This window comes from Polypterus senegalus, chromosome 8 (assembly GCF_016835505.1).
Source record: "Polypterus senegalus isolate Bchr_013 chromosome 8, ASM1683550v1, whole genome shotgun sequence".
NCBI lineage: Eukaryota > Metazoa > Chordata > Cladistia > Polypteriformes > Polypteridae > Polypterus > Polypterus senegalus.
The window spans coordinates 58,478,286-58,497,688 of record NC_053161.1 but is presented as its reverse complement, the minus strand read 5'-3'; the positions used below and the strand labels follow the sequence as shown (position 1 = coordinate 58,497,688).

The 19,403-nt window shown below is 38.3% G+C and overlaps 1 protein-coding gene and 1 long non-coding RNA gene across 2 annotated transcripts in view; one reads left to right on the top strand and one right to left on the bottom strand.

Annotated features, from left to right (window-relative positions):
- lamb1a (laminin, beta 1a) overlaps window positions 1-10,548 on the bottom strand; it is an 85,140-nt gene extending 74,592 nt beyond the window's left edge. Inside the window, exons 1-2 of the mRNA XM_039761119.1 lie at window positions 10,358-10,548; window positions 8,179-8,351 (exon numbers count right to left, since the gene is read on the bottom strand). Of these exons, the coding sequence (XP_039617053.1) occupies window positions 8,179-8,351; window positions 10,358-10,388 (204 nt within the window). The 5' untranslated portion in view covers window positions 10,389-10,548. The remainder of the gene's footprint in view (window positions 1-8,178; window positions 8,352-10,357) is intronic.
- The window catches only part of LOC120533963, a 101,842-nt gene continuing 91,417 nt past the window's right edge, over window positions 8,979-19,403 (top strand). Inside the window, exons 1-2 of the long non-coding RNA XR_005634658.1 lie at window positions 8,979-9,089; window positions 16,956-17,071. This is a non-coding gene — a long non-coding RNA (uncharacterized LOC120533963). The remainder of the gene's footprint in view (window positions 9,090-16,955; window positions 17,072-19,403) is intronic.

Sequence of the window (19,403 nt, the reverse complement as noted above, 5' to 3'; positions counted from 1 at the left end):
CTCGTCACCCATTGGTAATGTCCTTATAATGTGTCACTTGTTTAAGATACTGAATTCTGTTTAATCCTCCCTTTTCACTGATAGCTGTAACCCTAAGTGTATGCACTCTACATTAAAAACTGAACTCTTCATTTGCCAAGCCCATTTTAGTTTTAAGAACTAATTCAGCACACACATTGAAGCCAGTAGTACACCCAGCTGCGAAACCCATCAGCATAGCAGAGTGCAACGATTCCATTCTGCAAATTTATTTAGTTCTGCTTACTAATATTACTAATGAAAGGTTCTGAGTATTTATAGTCTCAATGCTATGGTCATTGAGATTTTTTTTTTCTCCAGAGACTTTGTTTGCTTCCATATACCACATAGTTGTCTGATAAAGTTAGCATGGCCAAAGGTTTGGTGATAACATTGAAGCGCAAATCCCCCGCTGTGCCCAAGGGTCTGTTCCAGCTGTGGGGGTGGTAACATGGCTGAGAGAGGGACTGCAGTAAATTATAACAGATGTGCAGAGAGTTTTGCCAGGATTAGCCAGCTGATTTATTAAAAGAGTAGAGAAAGTCTATCAACTCATTTATAAAGTTCCTTTTACATTAAAGCTTAATTTAAGTACCTTCAATACACAACACTTTCTGTATCACAACCAGTCTCTTCATTTTATGCCACATTTATGTTAGAAAAGGCCCATGTACCAAATTAAGTGTTGCTTCTGGCCTCATCTACCACCTTGTGTCCATATTCAAAACAAGGATGTATAGATAAAAATGAAATTATATTTTTTAACAACCTTTCACTGATTGTCAACAGACAAAGGAGATCATTGTTGACTTAAGGAGGAAACACATGGCACATACTCCACTTATAATCTATGAGAACGTTGTGGAGTCAGGAGGAAGTACCAAGTTCCTGGGGGTGCACATCACAGATGGCCTGACATGGACTACAAATACCACCGCCCTTGTCAAGAAAGCACAGCAGCATCCACACTTTCTGCAACAGATGAGGAGAGCAATCCTCCCACCTCTTGTCCTCACACCATTCTAAAGAGGCACTATATAGAGCATCTTGATCAGTAGCCTCTCAGTCTGGTTTGGCAGCTGCACTGTTTCGGATCAGAAGTGCTTCCAGAGAGTGGTGAGGACGGCAGAGGAAATCATCGGAACCACCCTCTCTTCTATACAAGGTCTGTAATTGTCACACTGCCTTAGGAGAGCCACCAAGATAGTCAGAGACCCTATCCACCCATCCCATGGACTGTTCAAACTTTTGCCCTCTGGCAAAATTTCCAGACTCAGTAGGAGTTTCTTCCCACAGGTCATTAGACTACTCAACTCCATCTAACAGCAAACAACATGCTGACCTATTGGGACAGTTAAATATCTGAACACATATATTCAGAATCTCATATCTCCTAAAATGCTGTTATGTCTGTGCATTATGTTAATGTTTTTCGTCATTTGAACACTTTACGACTATTTACCAATGTGTCTATTGGATTATACATATACAGGGTGGTCCAGATCTAATTATACAGATCCAGATCGTCTAGATGACTTTGACTTATGCGGAGACGATTCCAGTTCGGCTCGAAGACGATTCTTCATGTTGTCAGTTCACACACTCCTCGATGGTCCGGGTTTTTTCGGGTGATTTTCTATGTAATAACTGTAATAAGTTAATAGCATAATGAAAATTGCATAATTAGATCTGGACCACCCTATATTCTGTCTGTTGTTGTATAACATGCACTTGTCTTTATGTTTGTGTTCGTTTATTGAGCCTGGAGAAACACAATTTTGTTTATCAGTGCATTTCTTCTTGTATGGTTTGAATGACAATAAAGTAAATCCAATTCAATCCAACTCTTTTTCAACAACACACAGGGAGATAGCTTGGGTTCAGAAAAAGTTCATCTGACCTGATAAATGGAGCTTAACATATTCAGTGCAGGTGCAGATTTTAGTATAGGACCCTCCCTTAAGTTCTGCGTTTGACAGTTTCATTGTTAAAACTGACCCAGCTTGACATCCTTTTGGGCTCTGCCACTGCTCAATATGTGTCATCTTTTGGCTGAGTCCTCCCCTGCAATGGCGTTCTCCTTGCTATTACTGTGTTTATGTGCTATGGGACAGAGGAGAAATACAAGCTTCCCACTGGAAAATTTCATCTGAATACCCTTGTGGTAATAGCTACTAGTGGAACAATCTTGAGAAAACAATGCACCTCAATTACCTTGTTGTACCATTTACCTCTCACCTTATTCAATAACATAATGGAATAATAACCTGGGTTCATGTTTATAAAACTTCTGTATGCACAAAAAAAGGCTTTAAATGTTCGTGTGTAGCTTTACAAGCAAAAGTCTGGATTTATTAAAAACAAATTGATGGGAAAACTTGCGTAGATTTACTGCTACTCTGAACCATGTGCACGCAACATTTTAGAGAAACTGAGAACTGATGACACCTTTGATCAAGTAATGAAATATAGTCAAACCAGTAAACTGATGACTTATGTGTATAATAATTCATAACACTGTGAAATTACAATAATGTACAATACATTGACATGACATATTGTATTAAAGCTCAAAAGTGATGAATATGATGTATAGACGATTTTACTTCAGTTTTAACAGGGCCAATATTCTGTATTTGAAATGAATGACTTTTTGGTTTTTCTGTCAATTTATATACCCTAGCTATTGTCACTTAGAAACCAAAATTACTAAGCCCCATACACTCACCCCGCAGATGGCGTCTCAACCCGCTTCTATTAGCAGACGAGTATTGTACAGAATTTATATCCAAACAAATGAAATTCTTTCTAGAGACAAAAACATCCTCAGAGATCTCTGCAGGAATACTCTGGGAAACTCTTAAGGCCTTCTTAAGAGGACGATTATCTCATATCTTTCCCACAGAAATAAATTAAAAGCCAAGTAGCAGAGATCCATCCATCCATCCATTTTCCAACCCGCTGAATCTGAACACAAGGTCACGGGGGTCTGCTGGAGCCAATCCCAGCCAACACAGGGCACAAGGCAGGAACCAATCCCAGGCAGGGTGCCAACCCACCGCAGGACACACACAAACACACCCACACAACAAGCACACACTAGGGCCAATTTAGAATCGCCAATCCACCTAACCTGCATGTCTTTGGACTGTGGGAGGAAACGGGAGCGCCCAGAGGAAACCCACACCAACACGGGGAGAACATGCAAACTCCACGCAGGGAGGACCCGGGAAACGAACCCGGGTCTCCTAACTGCAAGGCAGCAGTGCTACCACTGCACCACCGTGCTGCAGTAGCAGAGATAAAAAGCGAAATTACTAGAATAGATGAAGAACATGCCAGACTACCAAGCGAGACTCTACATAGGAAAAGGCAGGCTCTACATTCAGAACTAGATCTCTTGACAACTAAAGAAACTGAACAACTAATTTGTAAATCCAGACATCATTACTATGAACATTGAGAGAAAGCTAATAAGCTTTTAGCTCAACAAATTCACAAGCAAGAAGTGGTAATCACCAACGTGAACGGAGATAAAATCGTCGACCACAAAAATATAATGCACACTTTCAGAGACTACTATAAATCCTTATATACTACTGAGTTTAAAGAAGACAATACACAATCTAATGCATTTCTGGACACATTACAAATACCACAAATAGATACTTTTAGTGCGGAGGAACTTGATAAACCTCTGGCGTTACCAGAATTACTAGATGCTATAAAGTCACTCCAAGTCGGGAAAGCAGCAGGCCCTGATGGCTACCCTGCAAAATTTTATAAGAAATTCTCTGCTCAGCTAGCTCCCCTCCTATTAGCAACATTTACAGAAGCCAGAGATAACCAATCTCTTCCTCAAACTTTTCGCCAAGCACTAATCACCGTTTTTCCAAAACAAAATAAGGACTTATTACAATGTGCATCATACAGATCAGTTTCACTTCTGAATAATGACGTTAAAATACCCTGTAAAATCATAGCTAGAAGGATGGAGAAAGTGCTCCCTTCGGTAATATCACAAGACCAAACTGGATTTATTAGGGGCTGACACTTATCTTCAAATCATCGACGCCTGTTTAATGTAATATACTCACCAACTAAATCAAACACCCCAGAAATATTATCATTGGATGCAGAAAAAGCATTTGACATGATTGAATGGAAATACCTTTTTACTACATTGGAGAAGTTTGGGTTTGGCCCGAACATTTGTGCATGGATCAAATTACTGTATACTAACCCAGAAGCTTCAGTTTGCATCAACATTTGCTCAGACTACTTTAAACTAGAACGTGGTACTAGACAAGGATGCCCCTTGTCACCGCTACTGTTTGCAATTGCCATTGAACCACTGGCAATACATTGTCGAAATACTGATCAGATAAAAGGGATTATCAGAGGACTGGAACAGAAAATTTCATTATATGCAGATGACATGGTACTGTATATATCAGACCCAGAAAATTCTGTGCCTGCAGTCTTAACAGCACTCACAGAATTTCAAAAGATCTCTGGTCTCAGAATTAATCTGAATAAAAGTGTACTCTTTCCAGTGAATTCTCAAGCATATAATATTAGATTAGATACCCTACCTTTTACCATTGCAGAACAGTTTAAATACCTCGGGGTAAACATCACAAGTAAACATAAAGCTCTTTATCAACAAAATTTCGCCGTCTGCATGGAAAAAATTAAGCAAGACTTGCATAGATGGTCAACCCTTCATCTCACACTAGCTGGAAGAATTAACACTGTTAAGATGAATATTCTTCCTAAGCTCCTTTTATTTCAAAACATTCCAATATATATTAATAAATCATTCTTTAAGCAATTAGGTTCAACAATAACCTAATTTATTTGGAATTTTACAAAAAAATTTTTTTATTTATACATCCACGCATCCAAAAAGCGACCCTACAAAGACAAAAGGCAGAAGGCGGCATGGCTCTACCTAACTTCCAGTTTTATTACTGGGCAGCAAATATACAGGCGATAAGAACCTGGACACAAATAGAAGAACATACACAGGCTTGGTCCGCAATAGAAGTAAAATCCTGCAGTACTTCTTTGTATTCCTTGCTTTGTGCTCCAATAAACACACATTATCTGCAATATACTGATAACCCAATTGTGCTTCACTCACTTAGAAATTCACCCCTTTTCAGCAACCTCATGCCCCCCCATGCTCTCCCAATCTGTCTATTGACTTTAGTCGGAAGATTTACCACAGACATGAATGACACTGCCAAGGTAAGTAAACCTCTTGACAAGGTCAACACTCTCTCCGCAGACAGACACACTGCTGATGGCTGTACCCAAGAGATCATTAAAGGCCTGGATCTTGGTTTTTATCAGGACACTCGCAAGCCGAGATGCTCAGACTCCTTACTCAGTCTCTCGAGTGCCCCATTCAGAACCTCCATTTACTACATGAAGATCACAGCATTGTTCACAAAGTCAACATCACAAGGAAGAGGGCATATTGGAAAATCAGAAACGTGAAAGAAAAAAAAAACACATTTGAAAAGCAGCACAGGGAATAATTAACACCACAGTAATTTCCAACATTTCTTTCATATTGCTCAGTTCACCAACATTTCTGACTTACATTTTATGTGGTGAATGTACAAGAAATCCCTGTGTTATTGTTATTGAAAAACACTAGAAAGCTCTCAGACTGGTTCTGGTTCCTAGTGGCTGTGCCAACATATGGAAATATGGAATCCTGCCGGTGCACAGTGGGAAGAGCCTGCATTTTACAATATCTCTGTGTGTCTTTTTTTTCTAGTGCTGTAGTGTTTGTTTTAGCTGTGTTTTTACTAACTAGCAATAATACTGTATTGTAATAACAGAACATTAATAAGCTGTGGAAAATTTTACTCTTTTTAACTTTTGAGAATCTTTACTCCATTGTGCTTTTTGACAACAGTAAAGGCAAGAGTGTGTGCACAGTGGATCAGCTGTTTCCCCTATGGCAGCAGACACTGATTGCCCAACAGAAGATGGATATTCTGATGGAGCTTCAATGTAGAAACCACAGCAAAAAAGTTGGCACTAATACAAGAAATTAAACCGTATCTTCTGGTGATTGTTAAAGTAAACGTAAGATCACAGGTGAATAAATTGGAGGAATTAACTGCTGGAGAGGTTGTGATGGAATGTCATGTGTGTAACATTGTGTTTTATGGAGACGTGGCTGTACAAATGTGCTGGGTTTGGATATTGCCTTCAATGAATTTACAATATTATTAGCAGACAGAGACAGAATCAGAAATAGAATTCACTTTATTGGCCTGGTAGACTAATGTGAACTAGGAATTCGTCTTGATAGTATTGGTGCAACATACAAAGACAACACAAACCACAAAATATAAATATAAGAAGATGAAATATATACTGCGGTGGGTTGGCGCCCTGCCCGGGGTTTGTTTCCTGCCTTGCGCCCTGTGTTGGCTGGGATTGGCTCCAGCAGACCCCCGTGACCCTGTAGTTAGGATATAGCGGGTTGGATAATGGATGGATGGATGGATGAAATATATATTTATAAATATGATGCTGCATAAATGGGCAATACAAAAAATAAAGAGATAGTAGGATTAAAATATCCAGGAAGTCTAGCGTGTAGGTATACAGTACATAAGTAGATACTGAGTAGAAGCTCAGACTTGATTTGTTACAATAACTGCATGTGGAAAAGAAACTGTTTAGGTGACGTGTTGTTTTAAATTTTACTGCATGAAGATGTTTGCTGGAGGGAAGTCTTTGGAATAGGCAATGCCTCAGGTGAGTCAGATCAGCAATGATTTTTGCAGCCCGCTTCCTTACCCATCAGTGCATTAAGACTAAATGGAGTGGCCTTGCTGTGCTTATAAACAACAAACAGAGTAATCCTGGACATATTATGGTTAAAGAGAGAATATGCAATCCAGACATTGAACTGGTTGCCATCAGTATGTGCCCTTACTATCGGCCATGTTCAATTTTCCCAGACCATTTGGCTTGCAGTTTACATTTTGCCCTCTGCTGCTCCAGATGTAGCCTGGAGACGACAACTGTTAACTGCAGTTCACTGTAATCACTGAATACTGTACTTAAATCAAGTATCTCGTTCAGCAGTCTTGTCCACTTTTTTAATGTATCCAGTGCATCGCATAAGGTTACAGAATACTAGACCTCTTGTTTGTAAATTTGTGAGATCAGACCACAGTGTGGTTTACCTCATGCCCCAATCCAAGCTTCTTGTTCTGCAGCAGATGGTTGTCAACAGGTCCGTGAAGAAGAGGTGTTCATTTGAGGACTCTTTGAAGAGCTACTTTGCTCACCTGCAACCCCTGGTCTGACCAGCAAAGGACCCTTAGTTTTTTCCCTACCATGCTCACAGTGGGGTGAATGAATTTGTCATCTAGCACATGAACAGAATCTACTCCCTTCTGTAGAAAAAGGGCATAAGGGTGAAGATCTTGTTATTTTACTTTACCAGTACATTCATCACCCCAGCCCAACTGCTGAGGGAGTAGCATTGATCAATGCTGGTTGGTGCCCCCAAAATTGGTCATGATTAATAAAGTATCTATCTATCTATCTATCTATCTATCTATCTATCTATCTATCTATCTATCTATCTATCTATCTATCAGATTAATAACTGCTTTTGAATCTATCTAGTTACTAATATTTTGATTTCTTAAATACCTTTATAATTTCAAGTTCTTGAGTACTGTCAGTAAGTAATTTCTTATCGGTAATGAGTAGCACAACCGTCACAATGGGATGATCACATGAACCAAAAATACAAGACAGTGAACATAAAGAAACAAGTACAGTACTGTACTTGCTAACAATGCAGTTACCTTAAGCAGACTAATATACTGCATTATGATATGGCTGATTTCAAGAGGAACTGAGACTAGACAAAAATTCGTTGCTGAAGTTTGCAGAAGGTGTCATTTCCATCTCCTCATGACTTCACCTAAGTTTGCCACATAAGCAAAAAGCGTTTAAGCTTTAGATTCAGGATAATCCGGAACACCGATTACTGCCAGATTTTAAAGATGAGTTCATTTGGTTTACTGTTTGGGCTTGCACATCAGAAAGTGAAAAAAAAAGATGTTTGAATTAAGACGCCTCAATGAGTGTTTCTTTCTCAAGGGATGTTACCTGTAGGTGGCTGACGATGCAGAAAGGTTCCGGTCGATGGAGACCACAAGTAGATGTGGCTGATAGTTGGTCAGCACGGCCAATCAGGAGGTCGCCGGTGGCAGGATAGCAGCTTCCCTCGGCGCAGCCATAGCTGAATTCAGGTCCCTGGGCACTCACCGTTAACCACACACCTGCATTGAGAACGACAGCAAACAATCATGAAAGGCAGATAGACACAGGCGCGTCTTCGTGGGGCAAGTTGCCAATTTCACGCTGTTGTTCGGACTGTGATAAAAGTACAGTATTTAATAAAATGACAACTCTGGGATTAATGTGCTGTGCACTTTTTTTGCTAAACGAGTGCATCGGTGTTTCCTGGGGACTTTTATTACAATTTGGATTGGATTGAATGATTCGAGGAAGATCCAGGTTCATCAGTATAGCCAGAATCCTACGCGATTCCTTTTGGCCCTCGAGACGCCCGTCCCATTTACAGCTGACGTAATTATGCGATTTTATCACCTTATCGTGCAAAATACGGGGAGCAGATTATGTGTATGCAGTGTACCAAGTCTCGAACAGTAGAGTTTAGTGTTCGCTACGTTAAACCCCGTCTCCGTCTCTGTTAATAACGAACAGCCAAAGTTGTCATACAAATACTGTATGTGAATTACTCTGAAACATTTGCCATTTTAAACATAACTGCTGTCGAAACCTTACGCGCAAAAAGTTGTTCTGAATTTATTAAAGTATGTCGGAAACATTACATCTGGCCTATGTTTTTGCCTTCGCTGATGCAGAGGAGGAGGACAAGAAGGGCTCCTTGGCTGTAATAGGATGCCGTGCGCCGGCACAGCGCCGAGTACTCCGGACACACGCAGACATAGAGTACTTAGGTCTTGGCACGACGACCAGTGCGAGTTCTAACGGTAAGAGTACGATGTTTCGATCTGCTGCAAGACTCTGAAAATCAGCCAACGAATCAGATTTTTTTTTTTTACCGTGACGGGATTTGGTTTCAATTAAAACGATATGCAATGCACGCGACTTCAAAACAAGCTTCAGTACAAAAATAAACTTAAGAGTACATAGGGGCTTGGCACGACGAGCAATCCGCGTTCAAAGTGTAGGAGTACGATGTTCCGATCTGCTGCAAGGCTCTGAAAATCAGCCAACGAATCAGATTTTTTTTAACGTGGAGGGCTTTGGCTTCAGTTAAAACGGTATGCAGTGTAGGCGACTTTAAAACAAGCATTAAGTACAAAAATAAATAAAGATTATAACACGTTTTGATGTTTAACTGTTCAACTGGCCGTTACCTAATCAGATTTGACGTTATAATGTGTTATAAATCCCACTGCTACAAAAGCTCAAGTGTCGCTCGCTGCATTATGGAATAAACGATTAAACCATTATTGTTCTCTAACAATATCTAGACTGCTAGTAAGCAATTATGAAATTGCGACACATCGACTCCTGTGGGGATTTCCCCTCCATCCTGTAAGAAAAAGCCATTCATATCTAATATACATGATTTTTCTCCATTTTGGTTTTTGGTACGTAATCACAATTGCACATGTAGATTACATCCAGACCTGGACGGGACGCCAGTCGATCTTAACGAATCCACCCACATTTAGTTTTGACAGTGCAATGCAGCCTTGTCAACACATCGTAAAATCTGGACTTTTGAAAAAAAATCTAAAGTAATCCTCGGCCTCTTCACAAAGAAAAAAACTCTAAAATACTACTAATTAGTGCTTAATTCTTTAATATTTCATCATGGGATAGTTTTGTTTGATAGTAACTAAAGATACATGCTTACATTTCTAGTCTGTAAACGGAACAATTCATTTAAGTCAACACTTTAAAAGTTTCAGAACTACTTATGTTTAAATGTAAACCTGCAAATTAAATTTCTACTGCATTAAAGCACGAGGTGAAAGGTAACGGAGCCGATTACTTTATTCGTATACGAAACGGTAACATTAAAAGGATTTTGAAGGCGGATGCATACAATATGTATTGAAAACAATTCAAAAATAGATCTTTTAATAACATTTTAAAACCGTGAATAACCCTGCCCTTACACAGCGAGTCCTTTTTCTAAAGCTGCCGAATGCACACATTAATATTTAAAGATCGAAAAGCAGAAAATTAAGCTTTTGAAAAATCCATGTAAAATGTATAAACTTACCGACAAGGAAAGCGAGCTCAAATATCCACATTTTTGCAACTTTTTTTTTTTTTAAAACATTTGCAGTTTTGATTTGCTTTTCTTTGCAGCCAGTCGCACCCTGAAGTTGAGCAGCAAACAAAAGCTCTTATCCCGAACTGTCCGATGTGATTTTGCCCAGACGCAGCGGAGCCCTACCCTATCAGCAGAATGCTGTAAGAAACTTTTTTCCTCTCTGTAAGAATGCAGCGCTCCTCAGTCCGCATGCGTGTTGTGGATCTTCAGGTGTTTGGGTGAGAAGTGCGGCAGTTTGCAACTGGGAGAGGAGAGGCACAAATCATTAGCTTATGCACATATTCAAGAACATTAAGTGATAGTTTAAGAGTTAAGAGAATAAAATGGACAGAGCGTAGAGTCTGTTCGCTCTTTTAAATATTAGTAAATTGTAGAATACAATCTAGAGTGATGTTGAATGAAGTCGTTATTTTTCGATAAATTTAACGATCACAGTATGATAATCTACACACATCTGCTATCACGTATTAAAACGTAAATTGTTTTAACTATTCCCTTAAGACTACCTGCACAGATAATTGTTTTATTTTATTAATATGCTTACTGTTTTAAAGTATCAAAATCCAATTAGGACAGTTAACAGTTGGACATTAATTTTCTGAACGTGTGTGGGAGCTACTGGCCTATCCTGGTGTCACAGGTACCAGTCTCTATTATTCCAATACGATACCCACAGTCCAAAGACATGCAGGTTAGGTGCATTGGCGATTCTAAATTGTCCCTAGTGTGTGCTTGGTGTGTGTGTGTGTGCCCTGTGGTGGGCTTCTGCCTTGTGCCCTGTGTTGGCTGGGACTGGTTCCAGCAGACCCCAGTGACCCTGTTGTTAGGATAAAGTGGGTTGGATAATGGATGGATGGATACAAACCTATAATGACCTAATACTGAGTACAGCTATCCAGCACTTTGGATTTTTAGTACATGAAAGGAAATGGCAAAGCTCAGAGAATATGTAGGCTCTACTTAAAGCATTTGAATTGTTTGTTTAAATCCAGTTTAGGGACACATTGGCTGGCACCACCAACACAAAGTGCAAGGTGGGAACCAGCCCTTAATATGCACCATTTCATTGCAGAGAACACACATGCACATGCCCTAAGCTCAATTAAAAAGGGCCATTTTAGATATACTGGTTAACCTACAATGCACACATATAAAACATGGAAGGAAATGACAGTACTTAGAGAAAATATATAATCATAAAGAGAATGTATGGATTCCACAGAGATAGTGACCAGATAAGATATCATGTTAGGTTCAAGGGTTTGTTGTGTAGCAGCAGCACTAAGCACTTTCTCTTTAACCTGAATAATATTTAATCTTAAATTAGTGGCAAATTGACCCTGTGTTTCTTTCAAAGTGTTTTTTTTTTCTTCATTATTGTTTGGTTTAATCTGTTCACGAAGGTATTATCCTCTTTTTAGCAAACCTCTTAGAAATTATCTACCATTCATTAACTTTATAACTTAGCATATCTATCACTCAATGCAGCAAGAATAACATTTATTTATAGAGCACATTTACATACAAGCAGTGTAGCTCAAAGTGCTTTACAAGGCAATGAAAAGCAAGTAAGATTTAGGAAATAATATTAAAGAATAAGTAACAAGGGCAAAGGGTAAGGTCAGAAGAACATGAGAAAAATAAAATCTACAGGGCTTCCAATGCCAAAAAGAGCATAGAGCCCCTACTGGGCATTTTACCTAACATAAATGTTCATAAATCAGTCTTCTTTGATTTCAAGCTTCACATGATAGTATTTGATAAAGTTTGTATTGTGGATGGCTGGGACACCCGCCTTCATTCAATCAACACAGGGAGCTTTATGATGAGTTGATCAGGTGGTGGTGGCACAGATTGCCACCACAGAAGAACTGGAAAAGACAGCAGGATTTATAAACTATTAGTAGTTTTTTAAAGTCAATTCTGAATGACTCAGGTAACCAGTGTAATGATACAAAAACTGGTGAGATTTGCTCAAATTTTCAAATTTCTTTACCTATTTAATCCAGGTTTACTGTGGGATGAAGCCCATCCTGCTAGTTATGGACAAGGCATCAGTGCATCACATGGCTGACTCAGCCACACTCACTTGTGTTGAATATTAAGCTAGCCAGTACGGTTTTAAAGATACAGGAGGGAGACTGAGTTACCCTAAGCTTGGATATTTTTTATAGGGTCACGATGAACTGAACCTGCCTAACTACATTGAGCACAGTGCATCAGCCAAAATGGACAGGGTACTAAATAAAGACATACCTGTGCATGCACTCACACTCAGATAATTTAGTTACACTAATCAACCTAACACAGTCTTTAAACTGTCAGTGGAAAGCGTATCTCAGGAATCTGAGCAGGTTACTATTAGTGCATTGCTGGCAATCCAACCTTCAGTGGACACCAGCGGTCAAGTGCAGGGCCCTATCACACACTCACTGGGTGAGCTAAGAGTCGTGCGTGACGAAACACCCATCATGGATGGGCACCTTGTCCAAGGATGGTTCCAGTCTTGCACCCATTGTGCCAGGACAGATGCTCACATCCAATAACACTGAACTGGATAGTATGGTTAGAAATTTGATATATTATATTATATTTAAAACATTACATTTTTATTCTCCTGCGGTGGGCTGGTGCCCTGCCCGAGGTTTGTTTCCTGCCTTATGCCCTGTGTTGGCTGGGATTGGCACCAGCAGACCACTGCGACCCTGTAGTTAGGATATAGCGGGTTGGATAATGGATGGATGGATGGATTTTCATTCTCTCAGTGCTGTTAGTAGGTATGTTAAAGCCAGACAACTTTATTCAAGGATTATTGAATATCACTTTATCAAGACTATTTTACACAATGACATATTTTTGATTTTTATTTTCTTTGAAAATGTTATATCTACATCTCCTTAAAACTATGATTTGATTCACATAGATCTTATTGAGTCTCCATCATTATTATTCCGCTAATTTTCACATTCTTTGATAAACCCTCTAAATTCCAACAGAAGTATTGCTTTTTGAACTCCAACATGCAGGTGGTGATTTTAGATGGACTAGTTTTTGTTTGACTGCCAGTTTTCCAGAGTGAGGAATTACTCTTACAATCCACAGGTCAGTTTTAGACTGCCTCTTTTCAATTGAAAGTCATTGACCAGAACAATTGCCTTTTTGAACGTTTTGGCCTCTATGACGTGAAACCAAATATTGACACACTTTTTTTCTCTATCACACCCCCACCCCTGCATTTTTTCAGGTCAAGCAGCTTCTCCAGTTCCACCCTAACAAAATAGCAATAAAAACTATCAGGTTAAGAAACCACAATTCGGATGTTAAGGCATAAGGCATAGCTGAGAACTATTTTGTAAGCCTTTATAATAACTTTAATTAATAAGTGGATAACAAGCATAATATACTGCTTAACAGATTATTAGTGCAAGTGCATTAAAATATTTCTCAATGCTATTAAGTGATGATTCATGTATTGGTGATATTTTGAAATGAAGTTATAAGTTACTAGCAAAAATTATTGAATGCCTATTCACATCTTTTACAAATAATTCATTCATTAGTTGTAGATCTTTTTGCACTACGTAATATATGTATTCATTCATTGTAAAGATTTATCAAGGAAAGTAATTAGTTATTGTAAAATGTAACCTCATTCCTATTTGAGGTAATAGTTTATTTTCAAAATTTATATTAAACGTGAAGTAGCACCATATGCTAATAGCAGTTAAATGATTTTGTTATTTGATTATCTATATTTATATCAATGTGCAAAGCTTGTTGCAAATGGAATAAACCAGTTAAATATTTCCAGATTCTATACATTAAGAAGCATGGTAATAGAGTGTTTTTTAGGAAATCTCCCTTTTTAATAATGTAAGCTGTTTGGCCTTGCAGAAAAAAAATATTACAATTACCTTCACATGCATCTCGACCACATTGTTCATTTTAGGGAACTTTGTTATGTTTTCCCTCATGGCTAAGTTTTCCACAAATAAATATTATGTCTATGCACATGAAAGCTCTTTTTCCTTCTGCAGAGTGTTAATATTATAAAGATCTAAAGTTAAAGTAAAAAATTAATAACCTGTTATTAAAAAGATAATATGTTTTACCTAAAAAGCTGATGATGGCTTTATTATTCATTCCTTTTTCATCTCTCACCTTGAAGCAGTAGCAGTGGAACAGGCTGATAATTTATTAATTCATCGTGTTACATTTGTAGCATCTCTATTATAGATAATGAATTACAATCTTCAAGTATTGTTTTAAAACCCAGCTCTATTTTGTCTAATGTAGGCAGTTCATTTTCACACAGTAAAAATCTGGCCAGACTTTATACTGTTTACTTAATTTGGTAGCTGTAGAGAGCTGTCTATAGGAAGCCTGGATTTTAATGAGGGCCTTTGTGTTCTTTTGTCACCACCTATGAAGAATATCCCGTTGTTTACAAGGCTTTCGAAACACTATTATGTGTCAACAGGTTTACTATATGGCATACGTTTGGCCTGGTCTATGGCTCATACCATATATCATACATAACTCCTGAGAAAAACACACTCACTGCAGACAAACTGCATACAGACATACACGGGTGGGGACAGGAAGGCCGTGGCTGATAAGAGGATACAGATTTAGGAAAAGAGCTTCCCTCAAAGGGATGGAAATTGCAGGAGAGAAACACTGACAAACTGCTGAGCAATTGTGGTGCAAACACCAAGGCTTCTGAACAATGGAATTCTTGTACAGTTTTTAAAGTAAATCAAATGTGAAAGAAGATTAAGCCTTTATTTTGGGGGGAAGGCATATTGCCTGCAATTGAAAGGCTAGCAGAAACTTGCCTGCTCAAGCAAATGTTTAGACAGTTAAGGAGCTGAATGTCACTTGAGATACTGTGGTTGACAAGAGAAGGTGACTTTCATTAATTATTGTTGGTTACGGTGCAAGGAGAGAATGTGGCATGCTTTACAAGTTTTTTAGGGTGAAAACTCTTTAGTTGCAGTCTCAGTCACTGTGATGTGGCACACAAAGTGAAATCCTGTGTGTGTGGTACCGAAATGCCAGCACACAAACCACCTTGATTGTATATAGTGTCATTCTGCAGTGAACACCATCCCAGAGTACTTTAAAAGTTCATAGGCATAAAACAATTAATTACATGCTTATTTGCAAGTGGATCATAGGGAGATTAAGTAAGTTGCTCAATTCAGCAATGAATAAAAGAAACAGATTGAGTTTAAAGTCCAATGTCTTAGCCAGGAGACAACACTGCTTGCATACCAGGCTGGATATTTTCTAGCTCTTTCAGTGTCCGCAACATTAACATTATTTCTTCTGACATTACATTCTCATGGATTGTTATACTATACCATTAATCTAGTGAGAATGTATAGCCCCAAGCAGACATGGGAGTTTTCCCTAGCTGCAGGCACTCCTGGAGGAGCCATATCTAATTCTACACGTTCTGACTGGACTGTGTCACTGTGTCTTACTCCAGAATTTGGGGCATGGTTATGATTAGATAACCGGGTTGGCTCTGTACCATTGAAAGATTTTGGTGAGCCTGCAGTGCTTTGGGTAAGAGGCTTGCTTGGTGAATACTATCCGGTCACACACTGTGCAGGTTTCATCCTGAGATGAAAGAGTATATTCTTAGAACTGTTATCTGAAGTCTGGCCATGTTGCTCGAGGCTGCTGGTTAAGGAGAAGGAAACTCCCAGACAGTCCTCTGTGTAAATTGGGGATAGCCTCCAGGAGAAGTGATTTGTTTTGAATGATCTTATCATCCGTGTGTGCAGAAACTGAATGCAATTGAAGTCTTTATCAGAACAACTATTAGCTTAGTTTTTAAGGGCTAGAGAAAGTAGAGAAGTGCTAGTGGTTTAAGGAAAACGTAAAGGATTTGATTGTTTTTTATAATTTAGCAAACAGGTATGTAACCCTGTAATGCTAGTAATATATTAATTTAGTCAGCACATTTCATACAACAAATGCAGTTCAAAGGACTACATACGAATATTACAATCAACTTAGCTTTATATATGTACTGTATATAATTATAAAAATAACAACATATACTAATAAAATGTGCCACTGAAATTATTTAAAGCAATAACTGGAAAAAGAAACATTTTAAAAATAAAATACAAGTAACTTAAGAGTTGCTAAAACTATAATGTATTTATCATCCAAATGGCAGTGAAGGAGAGGAAAAGACAAACTCTTGGAAGCCGTATCTTGGGGAAGTTAAGCCTCTGTGCTCACATAGTCTTAGATAGTTCAAGCAGCATAGATGTGTTGACTTAGGCTCAATGGCCATCCAGTTCTCCTCAGGATCGCACATTTACATTGTCCAAGTCACTCTTTGTCTGATCATGAATCTGATGATGCAGAGATCACTATACAAATATTGTCCATTAAGCATAAAATGTGTTCCATAGCATGTTTGGGAAACTTTGATAAATGTTCTGTATTAATACATCCATAATAAAATATAAATACATACAGTAACTGCAATTCACATATGCTACATTATCTGTCCTTATAGAGTAAAGTGAAGGTCAGTGGACAATGAAGAGGTTTGAATTCAGTGAGATGGAGATTTGATCAGAGATGTTCATAGCTTATGACTTTTCAGAGGGACTACTGCAGCAAGAAAGCATGGTAAGTGTTTTTTTTTTGAGTGACCTTTAATGTTTTACTTATGGTGGGAGCTAAAAGAGATGATTATGTGGGTGAGTATGGTCTTTGGTGATACTTAATGCATGTCTCATGGTGTAAATAGATGTTGTGTGCAGTGCAGTTTCAATCTTTCCCATTGATCTCACATTAATTTTATGCAGGGTTGAGAAGCTTCAGTGCAAAAAAAAATATACAGTATATTACTAAATATATATAGTAGGTGCCATAGAGGAAGGATTGACATCCTGGCCAGGATAAAGGATGGATTCTTGCCCAGACAGAATGTCGTAATGAATGGTCTGGGTGTAGAACAGTAACTATATTCTGCTCTTTATATACTTTGACAGACACCGTAGCTAAGAACGTAGGAGGGGTAGTATTAAGTTAGGTTTGGATGTGCATGCAGATTGATTTTTTGGTGTGCAATAAACTGCAGATAACTTTTAGTAGCTGTGTGCACTTGTTATTCAACCTAGTGTCAGAATTCATCAGTAATTAAGTCTCAAGGTAATTGAATTTGTATTGATGATGTGGCCTAATAATATTATTATTATTAATAATAATAATAATGCATTTTATTTATATAGCTCATTTGCCATGCTCAAGGCGCTATATAAATTGTGTAGACCTGAACTGCTGGTGTTTGATGGCAAAGTCACAGTGAATTGACGCTTGTTTGAACAAGAATATGACATTTTCTTAGTGGCTGCACATTCAAAGATGCACACACGTGAGCATTTATATTTCTCAGTTTGGCATGCTTGGAGGCTAATCGAGTGAGAACATTCTTTTGTATACACATTCGTTGTTTATGCAGGAAAGGGTGGAAACCATGTCATTGCTCAAGCTGAAATGCATGAAGATCCAGAACGCTTAAAGCTTAAATTCCGAGAACTGTGCAACAGCCCGACAAATATAATGATGGAGACACATACATTCAATACAAGAATTCTACAGCCTGGTTAAATTATTGAAACATGTTACTGACTTAAGAAATAAAGCAAAGGCATACAGATTTGTACAGGATGACTTAATTAAGGACCTCCTTGTATGTGGCATTAATGATAATGCAATGAGGAAAATTCTATTATATAACAGTGAATTAACATTGAGCAAAGCTGATGAAATTTACCAGATACATGAAATCACAGAAAAACATAGTAGTATACTTACTGTATCATCTGACTGCTGTAAATATCATTAGTGTGCAGCATAATACTAAGACAATATGGCCACATAAGTGTAAACTGAGGAGTTCTGCCACACCAACTTAAATGTCACAATTAAGGAGGCAGTAGCGACCCTGAACTAGAAAAGTACTTAGCCTATGGTCAGCAGTGTCACAAATGCAAAAAGTGGAATCTTTTCAAAAAGTTCTGAAATCAATACAGACTCATAACAAATTTTGACCCAAGAAAACAGTGGATCAAATTTAGTTTGTGAACAGATCCTGACAACAATGATGAAACATCTTATGTAAATGATATTTCTATGGTTGGCAAACCTTTTGACACAGAAAATTCCCAGTTGTCAGCAAAGTGTGAAATGTTTTGCATCGTACAAATTAATGGGAAACTAGTAGAGCTCAAAGTAGACACTAGATCCAAATGTCTTGTCATGTCAGCAAACGCTTAATCAAAAGCAAAAGCTGGAGAGAACCTTGACTCAACAAGTGGCACAAAACTAGTTGTTTACAGTGGTGAATAAATTCAGACAGGTGGCGCTGTAGTCTTTTCTTGCCATTCTGCAGGTAACATCCATACTTTGCAATTCTATGTAGTCAGCCTAAGAATGGGATTGGTTTCACTCAATAAAGAAGTTCACTATCTAAATACAAATAAAAAAACGACAGTTTTTCACATCATATCTTTACAGATTATACCGAAACCTTCAAAGATGAAATGGGTAAGCTTCCAGTTAAATATTCTATGAAGCTGAACCATGAAAACAAACCCAGTTGTTAGACCTGCATGTAAGATCCCAGTAGCAATGCAAAGTAAAGTAAAAGCAAAATTAGACAGAGATGGTGAATTTAGGTGTTGTTACTCCTGTGGCAGAGCCTACTGAATGGGTGTCATGTATGGTCTCAGCTCACAAAAAAACCTCAGATGACATTCGGTTATGCTTTGATCTTAAAGACTTAAAGCCCTTAAACGTCCTCATCAACCAATGTGCACAGTAGAGGAAGTAGAACCATCAATACCAAATTCAACAGTTTTCTCAATTTTAGATGCTGAAACCTCATTTTGGCAAATCTTGCTGGATTACAGGTCTTCTTTATTAACAACATTCAGCACACCTTTTGATAGATTCA